Raw genomic sequence first — 21543 nt, forward strand, 5'->3', positions numbered from 1 at the left:
CTAGATAAATTAAGTCCAACAAACATCAGCACAATGTTATGCAAAACCGAAAGTGCTGCGTACTCCAGAAGCTGCAAGTGCAAAGCAGCTGCACTCACTTCCAACACAGCAGAACAGAATTCTAACTTAACAGATCAGAAACAGGACTCAGTATTAAAACAAACTCATCAATGTAGGTCTTGAAAGATTAAAAACAGAATAGTGTGACCAAACGAAAACAAAAAGCAAATCTGAATCCACAAATAAGACTCAAACATCTTAAACAGAGAAGTTGACAACTTCAACCATAGACAACACAATACAAGCAAATAAGCATAGCACTTCAAGTACTTCCTCATTTTTGATAATTTCTATAAATAAGCTTACAATTGAAAAGCAAAGAATGACAAAATACCAGGTCTTAAGCAGTCCAAGGCATATCAGCTTAGCCTAACCAAACGGCTGGAAAAAGAGTAAATACAAGAATGGGAAGTGAACTCATAGTGGCAGTTTTCTCCATTCCACTACAGCCAGAAGTTGTCATCTGCAAAAAAAAATAACTGAAATAATACCACTTCTTTGGGTTACAGTTACAAGTTACTCCCAAAACATGAAAACTTGTACTGACATCAGTTAAGACTCTGAGAAGTTTGGGGTTTACTTCCTCTGTTTAAAATAATCTCACAATAGTAGAATCATATGAAGACTAAGATCTGGTGGGTATTTATTTGTAAGAGAACTCAATGAAGTTGTGATATTTAACACTAAAATTCTTTTTATTTTCAACATAGAATATTTCAAGTGGGATCTCTTGTAATTGGTATAGAGTTCATACAACATTACAGTACTGGAAACTGAACACTTCCATTCTCCAGCCTACACTTTGACAAAAAGACTGTTTTCAAGCTCCAACATAATCAGTAACTGCAAAATATTCAAAGAAAAGCATGTAAGTATAAAGTGCAGTTTCATATTAATGGAGAACTGATGGACAGGGGCAGAGCAGTTGACGTCATCTACCTGGACTTGTGCAAAGCCTTCAACACTGTCCCACACAACATCCTTGTCTCTAAATTAGAGAGACATCAATGTGATGGGTGGACCACTCAGTGGATAAAGAACTGGCTGGATGGCCACCCGCAAAGAGTTGTGGTCAATGACTCAATGTCCGGCTGGAGACCAGTAATGACTGGTGTCCCTCAGGGATCAGTGTTGGGACCAGTCTTGTTCAACATCTTTGTCGGTGACAGGGACAGTGGGATTGAGTGCGCCCTCAGCAAGTTTGCCGATGACACCAAGCTTTGTGGTTCGGTTGATACGCCGGAGGGAAGGGATGCCATCCAGAGGGACCTCGACACACTTGTGAGGTGGGCTGATGCCAACCTTATGAAGTTTAACCATGACAAGTGCAAGGTCCTACACCTGGGTCGGAGCAATCCCAGGCACAGCTACAGGTTGGGCAGAGAAGAGATTCAGAACAGCCCTGCAGAGAAGGACTTGGGGGTGTTGGTCGATGAAAAAATGAACATGAGCTCGCAGTGTACACTCGCAGCCCAGAAAGCCAACCATATCCTGGGCTGCATCAAGAGGAGAGTGACCAGCAGGTCAAAGGAGGTGATCCTGCCCCTCTGCTCTGCTCTCGTGAGACTCACTTGCAGTATTGTGTGCAGTTCTGGTGTCCTCAACATAAAAAGGACATGGAACTGTTGGAACAAGTCCAGAGGAGGGCCATGAGGATGATCAGGGGACTGGAGCACCTCCCGTATGAAGATAGGCTGAGAAAGTTGGGGCTGTTCAGCGTGGAGAAGAGAAGGCTGCGTGGAGACCTCATAGCAGCCTTCCAGTATCTGAGGGGGGCCTACAAGGATGCTGGGGAGGGACTATTCATCAGGGACTGTAGTGACAGGACAAGGGGTAATGGGTTCAAACTTAAACAGGGAAGTTTAGATTGGATCTAAGGAAGAAATTCTTTACTGTGAGGGTGGTGAGGCACTGGAATGGGTTGCCCAGGGAGGTTGTGAATGCTCCATCCTTGGCGGTGTTCAAGGCCAGGTTGGATGAGGCCTTGGGTGGCATGGTTTAGTGTGGGGTGTCCCTGCCCATGGCAGGGGAGTTGGAACTAGATGATCTTAAGGTCCTTTCCAACCCTAACTATTCTATGATTCTATGATTCTATAATGCCAGCTTATCGCAATATTCATAATAAATCCCCCTGCAATATTTTAATTTTTGCACTTCCAGAACAATTCAGTATAGCAGTTGATAAAAATCAAGCCCTTCCAATACCAGAAAGTTCAGGCAAACTAAAGCTAATACTTGGAAAGATTTAGCATTGTTATTCAGTATTTTTAAAATAAATATATCATTCAAAAGCTCACAGTATTAACCATAATCTCGAGGTTCTTACATCACTTCCTCTCACTACAGCAGAGAATCACTCATTTATCTGCTACTGCACATGGTGTTTGTCCAGCAAAGGTAACTGAAAAAATTGACAGGCTGGCTAGGAGCCATAATGACAACTCTTCAAGGGATCAGCATATGTAGAAGTTGTAATAGGAAAATTCGTAAGGCAGGAAAAGAATGCTTACACCAGCCTTTTCTACTTACTCTAAAGAGTAAAACACTGCATGAGTGAAAATCTCAAACAAGATGTTCAGCTAGTCCTGTACAAAACAGCACACAATGCCATAATTCATCTTCATTATTTGATAGATAATGCTTAAAAATATCTCAGAAAATTATTATCATACATGAGACCAAGCCACCTTGAGCTATGTGCTGCAGCTGAACACTAACAAGAGAGGAAAAAAACAAAACAAACTGAGAATGGTAGCCAAGGTCGTAAGGTGGTGGTGGAGCAGAAAAATCCCAAACTCATCCCATTATCACCAGTATACCTCAGTAACCATGAAATCACTCCTGAAACGGATGGAAGAGGGCAAACCCCTCAGGCATACCCTCCTTAACGCATAAATAGGATTCAGTAAAATTGCCTCATGTAGAAGACTACAGAGTTGCTACAATTAAGGTCTGCTGCCTTTGGTTTCAAAGCAGCCAGTTAATATTTTTATTTAAGTTACGTAAAGAGGACAAAGACTTTAAGCACATGCTGCAAAGCACTCGTGTTGCTTCTGAAATACCAAACTAAAGGATTTGGCTACCTAGCCTTACTATATTATCAGGGGTGGGGAGAACCTTCTTAGCTGGTGAGAGTTCCTGCATCAGCAATTCCTGACTGACAGCTGGGCTTACCAGCCTCCTTCTCCATGACCCCAGGGAAATGAAATCAGTGCCTGATGACTAATTCATTACTTGGATTTGTGCTTAGGCAAGTCCAAACCCAGATCATGCACCTTCCAACACTGAATTCCTCCTCAGCCAGAAAGCGAGCGGGTGCACATCTGCTCCATCTAGAACACTGCATTAGCATACAGCCACATCAACCCAGCTCAATCAGCTGAGAACAAAAGCTGGAATTGAATCAATAGGAGCTGGCTGAAAGCAGAAGAAACTGAATGGGAAATTGGTACAGACCAATTCCAGCTGAGCTGCATTTTGATTTTTAAAACTAAAGGGGCAGATTTGAAAGCTTTTCTGTCAGTACCTTTAGAGCCTCAGAGACTAGAGCAGTAGCAAAATAATCTTCCACTGTAAGAAGACATGGGTACAGCTAACACCAGAGCCAAAGACACCAGCTGGGGAAGAATACTGTCCACATGTACACAGAAACATAAGCCAGGAACCAAAAGCAGCCTGGCAAGCTTCACTGCACACTGCAGTCCCTCCATAAGCTTGGGGCCAGGCCCTGACCCACTCCTGGCAGATTGTTTGCACACAGATGAATCTCTTCACCTTTTCACTTCATTGTCCCTCCTGGTCTGTCACTTTCTGAGGCTTCACCATGAAGATGACATCTGCTGAAGAGAACAGTATCAAAGCTGTGGCAGGCTCCCCATTGCTGATGATGCCAAAACTCACACCTAATATGGGGTATTTTTGCAGAATCTGAAGTGCTCACCAAAACCAGCAGTTACCTTACAGACAGTGTCATTACAGCAGATAGGCCTCATGAAGTGTGGCAAACCCTACAAGCTTGACATCCTGTCTTTAACCTTTCTGCCTCCAACTGCTCAAAATTTCATTCGCAATCCATATTTTACTGACTTACCCAGCGAAACATGAAGTTTTCATAAACAAGCCTTATTGGCTTGACTTGAGCAGAGCTCAAGGACCATTTAGCATATACAAAGGACTATGAAGTAACATAGAATGCCTAATCAGGCTTTCAGATTATTTATTTCCTTCCTTTCTAATTGCTATGTCTGATTATAGAAGACAATGCCATACCAAAACACTGAAGTACAAGCCGAATTCCATTAACCTATTTACAGAAGTTACCTTGTAAGTACATTAGCCAATCCTGCTCATTATTACCCCATTTTACTGCATTGTCTGTGACTCACTCCTACAGCTATGCTCTTAAGGGACCTGCCTTTAAAAAGCATACCTGGGCTCACAGATTAACAACCACACTGTAAATGCTGCTGATAACCTAACACACAGGATTAAAAATACAAAGTTATTCACACTGAACTCCTATAAATGATCAATTAGCTAGAACAGGAAACAAGGAGAACAAAGAGTAGCGGTTTAGACCAATGATGCCAATTTTTCCATATAGCTAATATACTACAGGACTGACCACTAGGCAGGCCCAATGATACTGAACTGCTCCATCTCAGAAGAGAGGAGTTCCACAGAGCTGTTCGGGACAGGACACCACCAAAGGCGCTACCACAATAACAGCCTTGGCCAAATGTCAGAACAAGTCAGCAGCCGTGGGACAAGATAGATCCCGAATTAACAGCTCACACTGATCTTTTCAGCTTCTCTGCACTTTGCCTCACAAACACATTAGGAACATTTATAAAAGCATGCTAAGCGACTACAGTAAAAATAAAACCAAGACTATAAACAGTCTGGATGCTAAATTTGCCTCTTTTTGCTATTTAGAGCTCATATTTCAGCATGCAAAGAATTCTCACACACTCTAAACATGTGCTTGGAGCTATATGGCACATGCAAAATAAATTGCATTTATATTGGTATGTTATGGCATGCAATTCCCCTCCTACCAATCACATTGCCTGACTCTCTTCTTAAGTCAAATAGCTTGTCAGCTTCTCATCAGGAAGTAGAAATTGGTTTTCCATTCCTAGGAGACAAACAAGGCTTCCCCCTCTGCAGAGGGGAAGTTGAGCTGCTGAGTGCACAACACAAGGGCCAGTGCCCGCAAGCAGACAGAATGGGGTGTGCTGGCCTGCAGGCTTTGCACCATTCCAGTGGTACTCTGTGCCTGCTGCAATAACCAGTCACCTTCCTCGACAGAGCAGTAATTATTTTTAAAATTAGATTTATGTACTGTCTTGCATTTTTCTTTGTGATTTTTAGCTGAATATACACAACTGTCAAAGTGCTACTACCTTACAACTCAAGAGCTATAGGTACTCTTGTCATATGACATATTAGTAGAATATCCTTTATATATACACCTTTCTGCAATTTTCTTGAAGCTGCTCAGAGAAATAGAACCATAGGATTGGACTTCTACATTTAGGCTGTACTAGTTCAAGGAAAAAAGGTTACTAAACTCAATAAAAGTAGCATAAAACAATCTAGAATATATTAACTAAATGGCCATATAATAAATGGAATAAAATATAAATATTTAACCTCCTTTTTTGACTGTGGAGTTGTAAAACTAAGATGCTGTAATTCTGCAGTTTTACACTGTAACTAAAGTTAATGTATTTACAAAAAGCATGATTACATTTTAAGACGAATTCGTTATCTACTTTTACTAGAAAGGGGTCAAGCTGCAAGCTGCAAGATACACTGTATAAAAAACCAAACCAACAGATGAACACAAAGCTAGCCTTCATTTTTACTTCAGGAATCAGGAAAAGGAAACACATTCAAAAGTGGGTTGACTTCTTACCACATCCTTGCTAATTTTAAAATTATTTAATGAAAGAGACAGACTTTCTCATGTTCAGAGACCATTATTGTGGTAACCACAGCATGGTGTGGCCTTACAGCAGATTAAGGTAGCACAACTGAAAGGACTACTCTAGGGTGCCCAGGGACAGCCTTTGCTCCTCCACTGCATCACACAGAGAAGTCAGGATGGGGTATTGGTGGGTTGGCCATTTTTCCAAGGCATCTTACAAGCAGCTGTGATGTAGAAGAATCAGATTTCCTTCCAGCGATATTCTGCTCATTCCCTTGCCTACAGCATGCATTTTTAAAGACAGAAGAGAAACCAATCAAATTTAATTCATATTGCATTATTCACCAAGTAGCTATAGTCTCATCCAAAATCTTAATTGTCTAATAATTCAAATCACCTATTTCAAGTACAGCTCCAAAGGATAACTAGAAACCCAGAGGCTGCCTCCTACACGCACACTAAATCTTGCTGTTAAGATGTCTAGTGCAGTCTTTTTTTGAAACAAAGCAATAAATACTGGCCTTTTGTATTTACATGTGCACTGCTTCATGTCTACAGCCAAAATGCTGTTTGATGTTTCACTGTTGTCTCAGGAGTGCTTCATTGAAAGCACAGCTGTCTGTCAATCTTCCAAGCTTTATGAATCTCTTCTAATCCTCAAGTTTTGACCATTAACATGAAACCTGGCACACACCAGTTAAATTACAAGCACTGTTAATTCCTCTAACCACTAAAAAGGTAGCAGACTGCCATTTTTAAATTACTGGAAAGCAAATGCAGGAAGGAAAAAGACAAAAAAGGTACAGTTGAGCATTTCTGATGTTGCTGTTACCCCACATACATCATTAAAGAATCATCTACAGCCCATCTGCAGGTGAACCAATAAGCAGCTTGCAGACTTGCAAAAGAAAACTCCCTTTAGGTGCAGCCCTTTCATATGGGCCAGCCTTGGCTACCAGGCCCAGCTTTCTCTATTACCTCCTGAGCTACAGACAGCTCTTTGACTATCCTGGGTTTAACACCTCTTAGTACACAATACCAAAGGATGCTTAAGAACAAAAAAAAAAAAAAGAAAAAAAAAAAAAAAAGGATACAGAACAAAACTGCAAAACAATTAACTACCCGTTCCTAAGCCTTGAACCTATACTCTATGGTGCACTTAGGACTCAAGTTCTTCACCTAATGCGAATGCCTCAAAGCTGTTTGAACTGCTGAGGAAGTCACCCAGAACACTTCAGAAGACAGAGGAAAAGGAAAAAAAGCTTGCTCAGTAACAACACAAGCTTTCTGGCTTGTGCACATGGATGAAGTGATGTATCAGTCAAGGATCTGCCCATGGGGTAAATGGAAAATGTGAACAAGTCCAGTGTTTCAACCAACCGCAATCACAAGTTTCCTTCAGAAAGAAATAGTAATCTACATGATCAACCTGCTAAACTCCTTCCCACCAAAACCTTCTTTGTTACCCTGCATGGTCCCACACCAGCCCAGAGAGCCCCAGGGAAGCTCCCATCTGCACCAGGGGTACTCTCCCACGGACTTCCTGGAGCAAGTGGTTTCTAAGAACTGAAATGGTTTGCAGCCAGGTACAAAAATACAAACTTGCAGCCCACCGGAACCAGCACCTGCATGTGGGCCAGGACCCTGAGCACACCAGTCCCTAGTGACAGCAGCAAGGGCTGCTCCCTGCTGCCGAGACAGCTCTGAATGTACTCTTATGGCACAACTTCAGAACTTATGGTCTACACAACAGTGATAAAAATCAAAACTTGTATGACCACCTGTCTGCACTATGAGTAAGTTACTCTCAATCACTCTAGCTCTGCACCTAACCTGATCTTTATTCCTGGCATCAGGTCTCCAACTGAGGACTGTCATGGGATTTTTACTCTTTTTTTTTTTTTTTCCCCCAAGTTTACAGATTAGCTGTAGATACTGAGGCCTCCAGGCTGAATTACAAACTGTTCCAATTCAAGGACCAGCATCTACAGTGCAGGACACCAGCCTTCAGTCACAGGCATGCTTCAGAAGGACGCTGATGATCCCCATGTCTTTTATAGGTGTACAACAACATAATGAAATGAAGACAAAGCATTAATCTGCTTGTGACTGCTTCACAGTAGTTGATGTGAAGCAGTTCTCTTGAAGACTCCCTTAAGCCTTATACATTTCCATATAAACAAAACCTCAACCCACTACAAAGGAAGCTTATACAGTTGGAAATAAATGTTTATTTTGAAATAAAGGAGGACATCTGTATATATACAGACAAGCCATAAGCCTTTGATCAACGCTATAAAGGATGTCTGCATATAACAAACAAAAACTGTCAGCCTCATAACTGCCTTTGGAAAAAAAGAATGTGATTTCCCACACCCTCCTTACTCACCAAGATTACTTATCACCCTAAATAAGACTATTTTATTTGTTTAGAAACAGAAATAAATCCAAACTAAAGATTTGTAGCTGTCAGTTAACACGGTAAGTGCACTGCAAATGAAAGCAGAAACAAGGGTGTAACCACACAATACCAGTACTGGCATTCTCACTATGTCCCAAACTGCACCTCTTGCTTTTCTAATCTAGCGCAATTAATCCATATGGTCATTTGTTCACAAGTACCAGCAGCAGATCTCCATTACCACTAAAGCTTGTCCCCTACCAATCAAATGTTACTTAAACATCACCTATTAATTTGGGGTTTGAGTTCTACCTTAAAGCACCAGTACTCTCCACTCCTACATTGTCACGCCATTCCAGCCCCACACAGCCCTTCAACCAGCAGTGATCTTCATTCAAAAGATGCCACTGGAATTCAGGATTGGGGTTAAGCGGAATAGGTAATCTCCATCATAAGAGGATACAAAAGAACACTCTTGTACCATCTGATATTGAAACAACGTTTACGTAAGTATTAAAGGGAGGTTAAATTTCAGTATATGAAAGACAAATAACTCTAGTAAATAATATTTAGAGTGGACCCTGCCCATTCAAGCAGATAATCAGAATGAATAATTTACAGCTACACTTTCATCTCCATTGCAGCTGAGAAGAGCTGCATTGTAAGGAGCTTGGGGAGGTACCGACACATCTGCTCACCAAGTGGAATAATCGGGAGGACTCCAAGCAACAGTGGTCCAGTAACCTGTTTTACTTAGGTGACAAATGGGACAGGAAGCAGAAGAAGCAACAACGAATGCAAAAAAAAAAAATCAACATGCTTACGGTGAGGTCCGTATTTTATGCTTTTGCAATACTGCACATTCTACCTTGGAGAAAACAAGCACTTGCTGGGTTTAAATTGTCATAAATTCTTTCTAAAGGTAGTTCAGAGTCAAGGAACGGTGCCTGCCCACACTGACCTGACATGCTTGCATGCAGGCCTTTCTGCCATGCCATGAAGACTCAGAAGCTGAGAATAACATCATGGCAGCATCAGCTCATCCAGATTGCTCTGGTCACACAAAGCAGCACATAACAAACAGCTAACAAAGCAAACACACATCAAAGAATTCTTCAGAAATTCAAGTCCCACCATACAGCTGGGAATCAACCATTATTTGACACTTTTTCCACTGATGTGTATGAGACTGAATTAACAGACTAAACACTAATTTGGCACAGATGTTACTCAGGTGGAAAGATGGTGCAAGTTTCACCAGGGGAAAGCCATGTAAAAACATTATGAACATCTGGAGGAATAACACTGGCATACAGAAAACTGTCGTTACATTTCTCTCCCCCTTCCCCCTGGCTGTCTACATTGTATTTTTGAATAGATTAAAGAAATCTATGTGTACAGCTAGCAACTGCCAAGACAGACATGCATACAGTCTGGTGTAATTCTCATGAAACATAGGGAGTCACGGCACCTTGCAGTAGTGTCAGGGGACAACTATAAACAATCTCCTCCTATCACACAGCCTTGACAGGTTTTGTTTACTGATCTCTACCGGGTTTCTGGTTAACATCGCAGTCTATGTTTATTACCTGAAAATAGGAAAAGTCAGATAGACATGGGTATAATTCAATGCAGCACAAAGAGAAGAGTCACCATATGACTAGACAATGAGCAGAGTAAAAATTGCACAATTTAGAGCCAAAATCCTCTTCCCAGCAACACTTTATCCACTAAAGTAGCACTAGCACCATCAGTTGCAGAGTTTAAGAGTCATTCTGAAGGTAGCTTTGTTTATCCACATCCCAACCACAAACAGGAGATTCCTAACTACAAACCCAGTGAAAGCTATTAATGATGGATTGTTTGCCTATTAACTGCCTTGCCTACTACTTACAGCATACCTTGGCTGGGTAGCACTTTTTATTTTAAAGACTTTCCAAAATGCTCCCAGCATACTACTGAGCAATACAAAGCATTTCTGTATGCATACAATTTTTACCAACTGACATAATAAGCATCCTGCAACAGAAGTCTAAGAAACTCACTCACAAGTCCTGAACTGAACATCCAGCCAAGCAGAGTAAGAACTAGGCTTCAGTATACAAAGCTCCCTTTTCTTCACAGTCCAATGTAACAGCTTTACAATACGTGTAAAGTAAATCAAAATCAACTGTGCATGTCTACAGCATGTCTGTGATCAACTAGAAAGCAGGGTTAGTTAGACCAATCTGAAGTGAGATTACATTAGGCTCATAAACTGGTTTTCAGTAGCACACTCCTGTAGTTTCTGCGCTAAGCTTAAATTGACACAGAAGTATCCATTGCAAAATCCATATTAAAATGAAAACATGCAGGCCAACAGCCAGCCCCCAACAATAGCTGCTGCATCCCTCACGAAGTTCAAGGAACTTCCTCCATCTCCTCTGATAGGGACTAGAACTGTGTTTTGGGCACAGTTTATATGCCGTCGTACACTAACCCTGGCCTAAGGCTTCTACAAACAAGGACAGAAGGGCTTAAAGAAGAAGGAAGTAAGCAACAAGCATGGAGAAATACCTGGTCTTGATCCATTTCCAGTACAAGCCTTCCTTAAAGCTACAGCTCATGGAAAGCCATCCATCCTCCCTGTCATCTCTGCACTCCTATAGGCAACAGCAGAAGAATCCACTGGCTCAGACCTGCCCATACAGACAGCTCAGCCACTCTAGCACAAACAGCCTGCCCCATCCTAAGCAACACACAATTTTCAGAAAGGGACCCAGAGATTAAAAAGCAAAACAGACTCAGCAGAGAGAAAGAGAGGGAAGCAGCACACTGAAAACAAACTTTAAAAATAATCCAACTGCTATGCACATACATTCTCTTAACTAACAGAAGGGTAAGGGATCAGTATAGCTGCTCTCTACTTAGAGGTGGTCAGGGAAGACAGTTTAATATGATTGGTTCAAAACAATTTGGATTACTTCATTTTCTACTGTACAGAGGAAGAGACCAAAGCCCCCCAAAAATAAATAGAACATTTTTTTACTTATGTAAAGTCATTACTTTCCTTTTGTTGAGGTTTTAAAACCATCAAAAGAGATAGAAGCACAAGTTAAAATTCTTTTCACATTTAAAGGAGCATAACTATAATATTGTACCATTTTATTCTTCACCTTTTCTTCCTTTGCCAAATACGTTTACACACAGACATCACAGCACATTACAGAACATCAGTATATCACAAGCACTGAAAAAAAGAAAGCAAAATGCTGAATTACAACACTTCAGATTTCTACACCTAGCAACAAAAATCCTGCCTTGAAATTCTAGGTACCACAAGCAAAATCTAGTAAGTCACATTCAGACATTTGACTAAAAAATTATTAGCACAGACACCATTTGCTCCCATTGTCAATAATAAAATGATGGATAGAAGAAAGGAAGGAAAAGAAAAAAGGAAAATAAAAAGAAAGGAAAAAAAAAAAGGAAAAAAAAAAAAAGGAAAAAAAGTCTTTAACTGCTCTAGTCTACCATAAAACTAATGCTGGATTTTCAACAAAATTTGTAAGTTGTCTTTGTGTCTTGTTAATAGTCAGTGTGGCCCACACAAAACACTTGAGTTCCTCTTAGCTAGAAAACTGGTTTTGTACTGTTGGGGAAAAAGGTTTGTGGGTGGGTTTTAAGCAATTTTGCAACTCAAAAAAAATAAAGCAAGATTTTCCTCTTTTGCCAGTGTATTTCTGGCAAATTTTCTTCAGTTTTTCAAAGATAACTCATATTTTAGATTATGCTTGGACCATAATCTTTAGAAATCTAGTTCTAGGACCTGTACTTTAGAGAAAAGGTTGAAGGATTTAACAAAATCAGCAGGCTGAATCAAGAGAGCAACTAAGTGTCAGGTTACACCTAAAGATTATACTCATCTGAGCATAGCTTCAATGAAGTTTTCAGATAAGACTGTACTTCTAGAGAGTATAAAGACAGACAGTCCCATCACACACACACAACTTAATCTATTAACTACAGTTTTTGTTTTAGAATTCTAATCAAAGACAATGCAGAGTTAAATGAAGAAAAAAAATTCACATTATTATAAGTGTCATACCTCATCTCCCAATTCTAATCAACACAAAGTAGTTAATAAGTTAACATTAATAGTGACTATCAGTACTGATGTTAGCCAACTGACTATGCTAGAGGCAGCAGTTGTTCTTCTGCTCTATAAATATTCAAGAAAGAAGCCCAGAGCTCCATCCAAAGAGGTTACTGATATTAACATTGCACTACTATCAAAGTGAAAATAATAAAGGTAAGGAGGTTATAAAAACAGCTTGAAAATCACACAAAGGGCAAGAAAGTAGGGAGTGAAGCAACATAAAGGCAAAAACTATTCAGTACTTCAAAGACAATGAGAGGAAGAAGAAAGATAAAGGGCTCTATTGAGAAATTTTGCACAGATCATCACTTAACTAAACAAACTATTCAAAATGCAGTGAGCTTAAAACCAAATGTAGTAAAACAATCTGGAGAACTCAGTGGCAATAAACACATGCAAACAAGAAAATATACTCATGTCTACGTACGAGAGGTAGCACAGCATTCATGGAGGACACAGAACAAAAGGATGAGACTCTTACAGTTGAAATCACCAGTAACAAACCAGAAACCAGTATCTCTCTAGCACAATTATCTCCCAAAGTGGCTAGCTGTCACAGGAAAACAAAGCTCTATTCTCAAATGATGAAGAAAGTACTTCCACCAGTGAATGCCCTTATAAGAAGGAGGAATCCAGCTGCTGAAGTCCCGAACTATACAAAGACATTTATTGTCCTAATGACAGAGGACAAAGAGTTCTAACAAACAAAAATAGCATGCAGGCTGTGAAAGGCCAGGCATTTGCCCATCACTGTTATTAAGTTTACCAGTTTAGGAGGAGTGAGGACAGGAAAGTAGCAGGACTATGTGTCCAGTGCCCAATGCCAAGAAAAACATGATTCTCTGTTACAATTTCCTTACCTTCTATAGAAGGGGCCTGGTCCACAGCTGCATATAGCATCTCTTTCAAAGCCTGCAAGGGAGAGGGAAAGAACAAAGGATACAGTTAATATTTAAAATAACAAACAAAAAAGTAACATTCTTTTGATATGCCTGCTTGAGAACAAATGCAATTAATGCCCTTTTATCCTCCAGACTTACACAGAAAGCTATGGTATGTGATGCCAGTGCTATCGCATGTTCTTTTGTTAAGGAAAGAAACAAGTTCATGTTTACTGACTAAAGTCTGATACCTTACTAACCTATAAAAATTATTGTAACTGTATCAACATCTTCCTTTGGAAAAATGTTTCCTGGTTGATAGGATGTTAAAGGTTTCACATTAAAAAAAAAAACAAACACACACAACAACAAAAAACTGTTGCATGACACAAAGGAGTTTGTCAAGGCAAATGGAGGAAAAACAGCCCCAGGGATTTCTTATCACAGTTATATAGAAGTACAGAAATACAGATACATTCTAAAAGCTGAAGACAACATGACGAAGGAGATTAGGGAACCAGGGGTGATGGCCTTCTCTTGAGGTGGAAAGTAAATGACAACATTAAGACCAGCCAGAATTATTAACTAAATCTTCAGGTCCTAGAGGCACGGTGAGCTGCCTCCCAGATACCGCGAACAAGCCGCTCGCTCACACTCAGATTGCTGGTTGCAAGAGATGAGTAGTGCAGGCAGCAAGACTAGGAGGCAAAGTGGTCCTATACAGCTAAATACTGAGCACTCCTGTTACCAGAGCCAGGAGTGAGGCACCACATCAAAAACCTTATCACTTACAGCTCCTTTTCCAAAGGCCTCTTTTCAGACAGTTATTAAGATGCTGCTATTATTCCAGTCACAGACTAAAGACTTGCTCTCTCACACATCACAAGTGCAACCAAGAATTAAACTGATTTCAGATCAATGGCTGAACAAGTAACTTTAACTTTAAATAACTCTGCAATTAGAAGCCACCAGGAAGGACCCACTCCTATTGCAAAGTTATTTGTTTACACTCACCCTATATTATCTGATAAAGACAGGCATCTTAATGCACATACTGAACATGAGCGAGCTTCACATGCAGCTGCTGCAAAAACTAGATTTTATTCCCTCACTTCTGAGCCCACAGAAATCTGGCAGAAGTCATTCAGGTCTTTTTAGTTTGTTTCTCTCCTGTCTGCTTCCCAACATATCCTATATTTCTATAATCCTACATCTCTGCATTTACCATCTTTTGTGTCATCATGCCCCAGATCAAAACATCAGAGCCTAAACAGCAAATACCCTAACACCCTCAAGGCAAAAAAACCCACAAACTCAGCAGCTGAAAACTCAGCTCTGTTGTAACATGGTGGTTACAATCCTGTTAAGTAAATATAAGGTCTAAAGGACACATCTGTTTATCACAAGATATCCTAGGTGGCAGGCTACACCAGCAGCTCGGACATCTCTCAAAGGTCTGACTCCTGAGTCCACAGAGGTCCCAACAAAGGTCACTTGCATAATTGTTTTCTCAACTGAGTCTCTGCTAAATGATCCCCTTTCCATTGGCACAGCTCTAGTCTACCCTTGGTTCTTTTCTAAAATGCCTCTCAAACACTAGTCACTTTAGTCCCTTTTCCCTTCCCGTGACTCACTCACTGGTCAGCAGCGCATGATTTGCCTCCATGTACCAAGTGGTCAAAAATCCTTCTGCCTTTGTCATCCCACTTGTCACCCTTGCCTACCTGTAACTTTTTCCACAACCACAAAACATAGGATAAACAAACCTGAAGAGACAGCAAATTGAAAGTCACTGTACCAAGAATGCCATCCCTTAACCCACACAGAAGTAAACTCACACTGTAATTCCTATCTCTGGTTTTATCAGCCATTATAAATAAATAAGAAAAGATCACAGCACAGAGGGTTCTGCAGTAAACAATCTTGAAAGCTGAAGGTGTCAGTCACCCCACAGACCTCTCCCCATGCACACTGATATATTACAATCTGGCAGCTGCAGGACAGCAGATTTTGTTACTGCTTACCTGACCTATGAGAGTAAACCAATAACCTGCAAGTGAAAGGTTCAGTATTCCTTCACACCTAAAGTACTTATTCCTCTAGATACAGAATTCTAGAAATTATTGTTCCAAGAAGTTATCTATCACTGACAACTTCAAAAGTTTAAGATTTACTCTTTCTGCCCTAAAACCAGACCAAAAGGATTATTCCCTTATTTTAAATTGTGCTGCGATACACTTAGGACTCACAGTAAACTTGCATAAATCAGAGAACAATACCAACAACAACAAAAAAAAAAGGCTGAAAGAAAACAGACTTAAAAATGCACCTGACAAACCTTAAGAGTGAACAAATTCAAAGACAAAAACCCTAAAGCACTTAAACAAAATGTTGTTTTAAATGGTAGCTTTCAAACTGCTTATGCTCTCCTAAGCTCGTCCGCTAACACCCAGAAGGACAAATAGTGAAATAGCACAACAGATTTGTGTCAGGAGGTGGCAAGCCTGGGTGTGAACTGCCTATCATGAAGCAGGGTTTGACGAGCAGAATTGGCTACCTCCCAAAAACTGAAAGCCTGTTTCTGGAAGAGAGACTCTAAAGGCAAGCAGGCTACCTCAGCTATCAGTTTCATTTTCCCCTCCTACTTCCTGATAGAGGCTGCATCTCAGAAATTAATTTCTGAAACTTAGTAACCTGTTTCTCTTCTCCAAAGGCAAAAGTACTTAAAGCCTGGAGTCTCCTTAAAAATGAGTAAAAGTCACCTGCTTGTACCTTTTACCCATCTCTCCCATGGACTTTGCACCTGTAATAACTGATGTTCTGATTCTCCTTCTTTCCCAGATGCTGCAATTTCAAAGGCATAAAGCACTTTTTCTTTGAAAATACCATCAGACTTCTGCATCCAGATAAGCAAATTCAGGCCAGATTAACTGAAACAAAACTGCCATCTGGCAACTGTAGAACTCCACCAAGTTTCCATCAGCCAGACATGCAGACGTACACTTCCATTTAGAAGTCTGAGCAGATGGAACGATGCTCTCCTCTTTCTCCGTAAAGCAGTCCAGAGATGGACACAAGAGCAAAGGAAATCTGCAGCATGGCTTGTGGATAAACAGAGAACTAGTAACCCCCCCAAAAAAGCACATTAAATGCAGTGAAGCATGCTCTTAGGCAAAAAAGCATCCACTGAAATTCATCTGAGAGTTATCTGAATTCGTTCGGTACTGACTATGTGAAAAAGAGAATTCTATTGTCTGACATACAAATACGGGAATTTGTTTGGTTTTGTATGTTTTTACACCAAAGGAACCGAAGAGTAAATAAATAGTCCAAAACTGAAGGTTTTAAGACAAGAAGTGCATAGAAGCAATGCATGCTGCAGCAATAATTTGTCTAGGAAAAGGCTACTGACTTTACAGAAGATACACTGCCAGATCCCCTAAAACAAGGTGAGCAAATCTCACTGCTGCCAAGGTCAGGGCACATCCATGTGTCACTGCTCAGCTGCATGGTGAGAACATGCCTGCTCCACACTGCAGACACAGCAGCTGGGGGAGCAGGGTGCCCAGGTAAATGTGTGAGGCAGCCTGCACTTCACAGGCCAGGCACACACCCTTAAAACCACTGCGGTCTTTGCACAGAGAAGATAGCCAGTATAGAAACTTAAAACATTATTTTTAACAAATAGGAAGCTTTTTGATGACAGCCATTGAAATTAGGACAAAAGTTGTTTAAAACTGGCATATTTAGCATTTAACATAATTAACAAGCATTTCCAAAAATTAAGCATTTGTCAATACATTGTTTTAAACTCAATCACATTCAGGGAGTACTCCGATAATGACACTCAGTACTTCAACAGCAGAAATGCTCCTTTACATTGGGATCATGTATTATGTTATTGCCACTAGTTCTTATATAAAACCCTCCTGATCACTTGTACTGTCTTAGGTTTCAAAAACCACTGGTTGGGAATGGAGTTTGTGTAGTAAATGTGATATACAATTTGCACGCTTTCACACAATCTTTAGAATGGAAATTTGGAATGGAAAGTCAAATCAAGTCAATCAAAATTTGTGTAAAGCTCCATCTTAACATTGAATCAGCCATGGCAAATGCCTTTGTGAAAAGCTGAATGAAATAGAACAGCATATGTCACCATTTTTCCTCTTTTCTACAAGCCCAGTGCTCTTTCTCAAAAAGCAGGCATACAAGTAATGGTTACTGCTGAGCTTTGGCTGAAAGAAAAGAATCTAAACCACAGCTATCAAAATATGCCTCCTTTTTGCCAGTTTAAAGAAAATTAGTAGATTTCTCTCTCTCTAAAGCACTTCCACTGACCAAGTATCTGCCCTGAGCTCAGGCAACTTCCATACCCCTTACTAGCACAATTATAATACTTAAACAGATTATTGTTGGAGGGAAAGATTATGTTAATGGTAAGAACTCTGAGGACTGTTAATTGTTAAAGACCATCTGAAAGTGAAACTACGTTTTTATGTATTCAAAAAACAACATTATCAGCAACACATTACACCTCACTCCTAGTCTAACTGGCAGTTTATGGGAGGCAAAGCTCCTTGCAGCCACACTGTCCATCCTATCAAACCAGACAGTTTGGTGAGGATCTCAGAGGTTACCTGGGTCTTACTACAGTTTGGGGCTGTCTGACTGTCCGAGTTACTTGCTCTCCAGTGGAAATAACACCAAAATAAGATGACTTCATGTAAGCTTTATGATGCAGAATGACTTAAAGAAAGCCACCTCTATGCAATCCTGTAGTCTTTTTATCAGCATCTTGAACTTGACACAGCAAGTCCCTGGAAACAGGAATAATCTTTTCAGAATTAAAATCCTACACAGCAAGATCCCCCTCGGAAACAGTGCTTGGTTACTGTTTTAATTAAGAAGAAAAAGATACAAACTGTCAGATGAAAAAACACTGTAATGCTATTAAATATACTTTTTTTTTAATTTTACTATGATGCATGCTGTAAGCAATACTGCACACAAATAGCTATTGCCTTTACATTTGCTAATCAACAACCCCAATTTTTTTTTGGCAAAGGAGGGCTGTATGCTTTTTGCATCAAGTATAATCAACAAGTAAACCAGGGTAGCGCCAGCATTCTACACATAGCACCCACACAACCACCAGTTATTGAATAATAAATGCCAGGCAATTCCATCATTGTAATATGCATGAGCAGGAGGTTGAGTCACATTCAGCCAGCTGCAGCAAGGGAAACAAAGAGGTTTGAAACTTATTACTAAAAATGTGGGTGGGTTTTAAACTTTCATTCACTCGACATTAAGCTATCTATTCAAGGAGATTACTTGAAGTCTAGAAAGAGTAACAACTTGAAGGAAGTTTTTACTGAAATCTACCTTCATTTTGTATTGGGATGGGGGAAGGGAGAATGACATCATGCCCTAGTTAAAACATCTGATAATTAACCTCCTAAAATGAAAACAGTAATCGATAAGCAGCAGAGTTCTTCGCACATTAATCAAGGTTCTATAATTCACAGGGGTTTCCTTTACCATCCCTCTACACCTGCCTGGTCAGCATGCAGCCAGATCTTTTGCCCGTCTATTTCCTCCTTTCCTTCACCTCCAATCCACCACCAAACCTTCTCTTAGATAAATAGGCAAGTTTTCCATTTCCAGGAACAGAAGACAACTATTGCACGGACAATGCATCAGAGACGTGATGCAGAGCTAAGCTGGTACTTTATCAAGACAATGGTTTTCCTCCTCTCAAAGACTGATGCATTATTTGGTCATCTAGTTCTCCACATAATTCAAAGAAATTGCAATTTTGTTCTAAAGTCAAATCCAGCTGCAGTTTTAATTTAAACATCCGTTCCTTTGCAGTCAGGTAAAGGAAAACAAAGGAACAGTCAAAAGAGCAGACATAAACTTTTCAAGTTCAGCATTACAACAAAGCAAGGTAAGTTATATGTGATTTTCCTTGCAAATGCAGACAGATTAATAGGGATATCAGAAATAAATTGCTATTATAGTCCTAGAGAGAAAAGACAGGTCTTCAAATGATAACAAATGTTGCATGGTTTCAACTGACTCAATTAGTCAAGAAGTTTTGCTGATCACGGGTCTGCTATAATCACCTCTCTGTTGTCTAGGTTTAATTATTACTTATGGAAAAGAACGACATCACTAGCACCAAACACTTTTACTGCTAACACTGAAATAGGAAATGGCTTTGCTGCAAATAACCACCTTCAGCTTCATCTAGTTAAACTGAAGTCAAGCACCATTATGATAAATCTGAAACATTGTGACCTTTACATAGTTGGCACAATAAAACCTGAAGAGCTGAATTAGGCATATAATTCATGCTTAAGGCAGCAAAACTTTGTGTAAACAGCGTTCATAAATGTCCCGATTCGCGCGGTTCACCTGAAAGCAAGTACGAAATAGCGAGGTGCAAAGCCTCACTAGCCGTATTTAAAAACCAAAAAGGCAGTCGATGCCAGGTTTACTGCCGTGTTTTGAGTCACTCAGGTAAGCTGTTAGCATTACCAGACAAGACTGTGGCCCTTCGCAGGGCAACGCCTGCAGGAAAGGAAGGCTTGGCCTCCGGCTAAGAAGCGGTGGGTGCTGCCCCGTCAGCTCGCCCCTGGGTCTTGCCCTTGGAGCCGCAGTTGGAGGCTGAGCCGTCTCTCAAAGTCACCCTTCCTCTGCCTGCCGGCGCGGAGAACTGGCGGTGGTGCTGAAAAACGGCGCTGCCAGCAGGAGGGCTGCGCCGAGGGCTGCGGCCGGGCCCGCCGGAGACACCCGGGACCCGTGCGCTGAGCAGCCCCCGACCGCGGTCTCTCCGGCTCCACATCCCTCCTGACTTTCGCCCCACACCGAATTAATTCACTAACCAGCCACCCAGCGCTTTTCCTTCACGCGGTCCCGAGCTCTGGGGAGCGGCAAGAGCCGGAACCTCTCCACAGGGCGGATAAATACGTTCTCTCTGCACCGTCCTCCAGCCGAGCATACAGGCGGGAAGCTGCTGACCGCCTGGCACCGCCGCCGAGCAGAGGAGCTGCCTCGCACCCCGGCCACACGGCTGGCGGCCGCTATGTGCTGGAGAACACCCACGCCGTACGGGCGGCACTTCCCGGGAACCGACCGCTCTGCCTCGAGGAGGCACGGGGGACATCCAAACCATGCCGAGCGGCACAGCGGAGCGGGCAGAAGCGGCGCCGGCGGCGCGGCCATACCTCATACTGGATGTACTGCTTCCTCCATTCAGGGGTGATGTGCGCTGCGAGGTGCTCGGCGAACTTCATCCTGCCGCCGCCGGGCCAGGGCCGCGCTCGCTCTTTGCCCGCGGAGCCGCCTCAGCGGCGCCTGGCTGCTAAGGGGCCGCCGCCGCCGCCGCCGGTAGAGGGGGGCGGGGGGGGGCCGCAGCAACACATGGGCCCCCGCCCGCCCGCCCCGCCACTCCTCAGCCCGCCTCGGGCCTCCTCAGCGCCGCCCCGCCACCGCCGCCTCCACCTCCTCCGCTGCCGCCGCCATCTTCCCCGTCCCGCCGCCCCGCCACCGCCTCCCAGCCGTCAGCCGGCCCAGCAGCCAACCGGCCGCCGGCAAGGCGCCATCGCCACGGCAACCGCCGCCACCACCCACCGCCGCGCTGGGTGGGCGGGCCCGGGGGGGCGGGGCCGAACCTTAGCCCCGCCCCTGCCCGCCAGGGTTGGGGGGTGGTACCGTGGCGCCGAGGCTCCCCCAGCGGAGGGCGCCCTGCTTCGGTTTACTGTTTCTGCTCATTTCTAGGGTCGGTTTGGTCCCAAATGTGTCGCCTTCGCCCCTCTAGGTCTCCAGGCCAGCGCCTCCGTAAGCGATGGCAGCTTTGGGACAGCCCCATCTTGAATCCTGAACTCTTTGGGGTTGGCTGGGATAGGGAGGGGGATGGCGATGGAAATGAGAAGTGTGGCACGGTGCGCATGGGGAGAGGAGGTGAGGGGATGGGGAGGTATCAGCCAAGGAGAGAGCAAGGATGGAGATGGAGGGGAAGAACCGGAGAAAATGCAAGAAAGGTGAATAAGAATTGAGGGAGGAGGGAAATTGGGCTGACAGGCCGCGGAAAGCTGGGGAAAAGGAGAAGAAAGAAAAGACA

General features: G+C 42.3%; 1 protein-coding gene across 1 annotated transcript in view; it reads right to left on the bottom strand.

Moving 5' to 3' along the window:
* The window catches only part of XPR1 (xenotropic and polytropic retrovirus receptor 1), a 108656-nt gene extending 87752 nt beyond the window's left edge, over window positions 1–20904 (bottom strand). Inside the window, exons 1-2 of the mRNA XM_080623185.1 lie at window positions 20648–20904; window positions 13392–13443 (exon numbers count right to left, since the gene is read on the bottom strand). Coding sequence (XP_080479311.1) covers window positions 13392–13443; window positions 20648–20716 — 121 coding nt within the window. The 5' untranslated portion in view covers window positions 20717–20904. The remainder of the gene's footprint in view (window positions 1–13391; window positions 13444–20647) is intronic.
* Between the last annotated feature and the right edge of the window lie 639 nt (window positions 20905–21543).

Source organism: Psittacula echo (genome assembly GCF_963264785.1).
Source record: "Psittacula echo genome assembly, chromosome: 7".
Lineage (NCBI taxonomy): Eukaryota > Metazoa > Chordata > Aves > Psittaciformes > Psittacidae > Psittacula > Psittacula echo.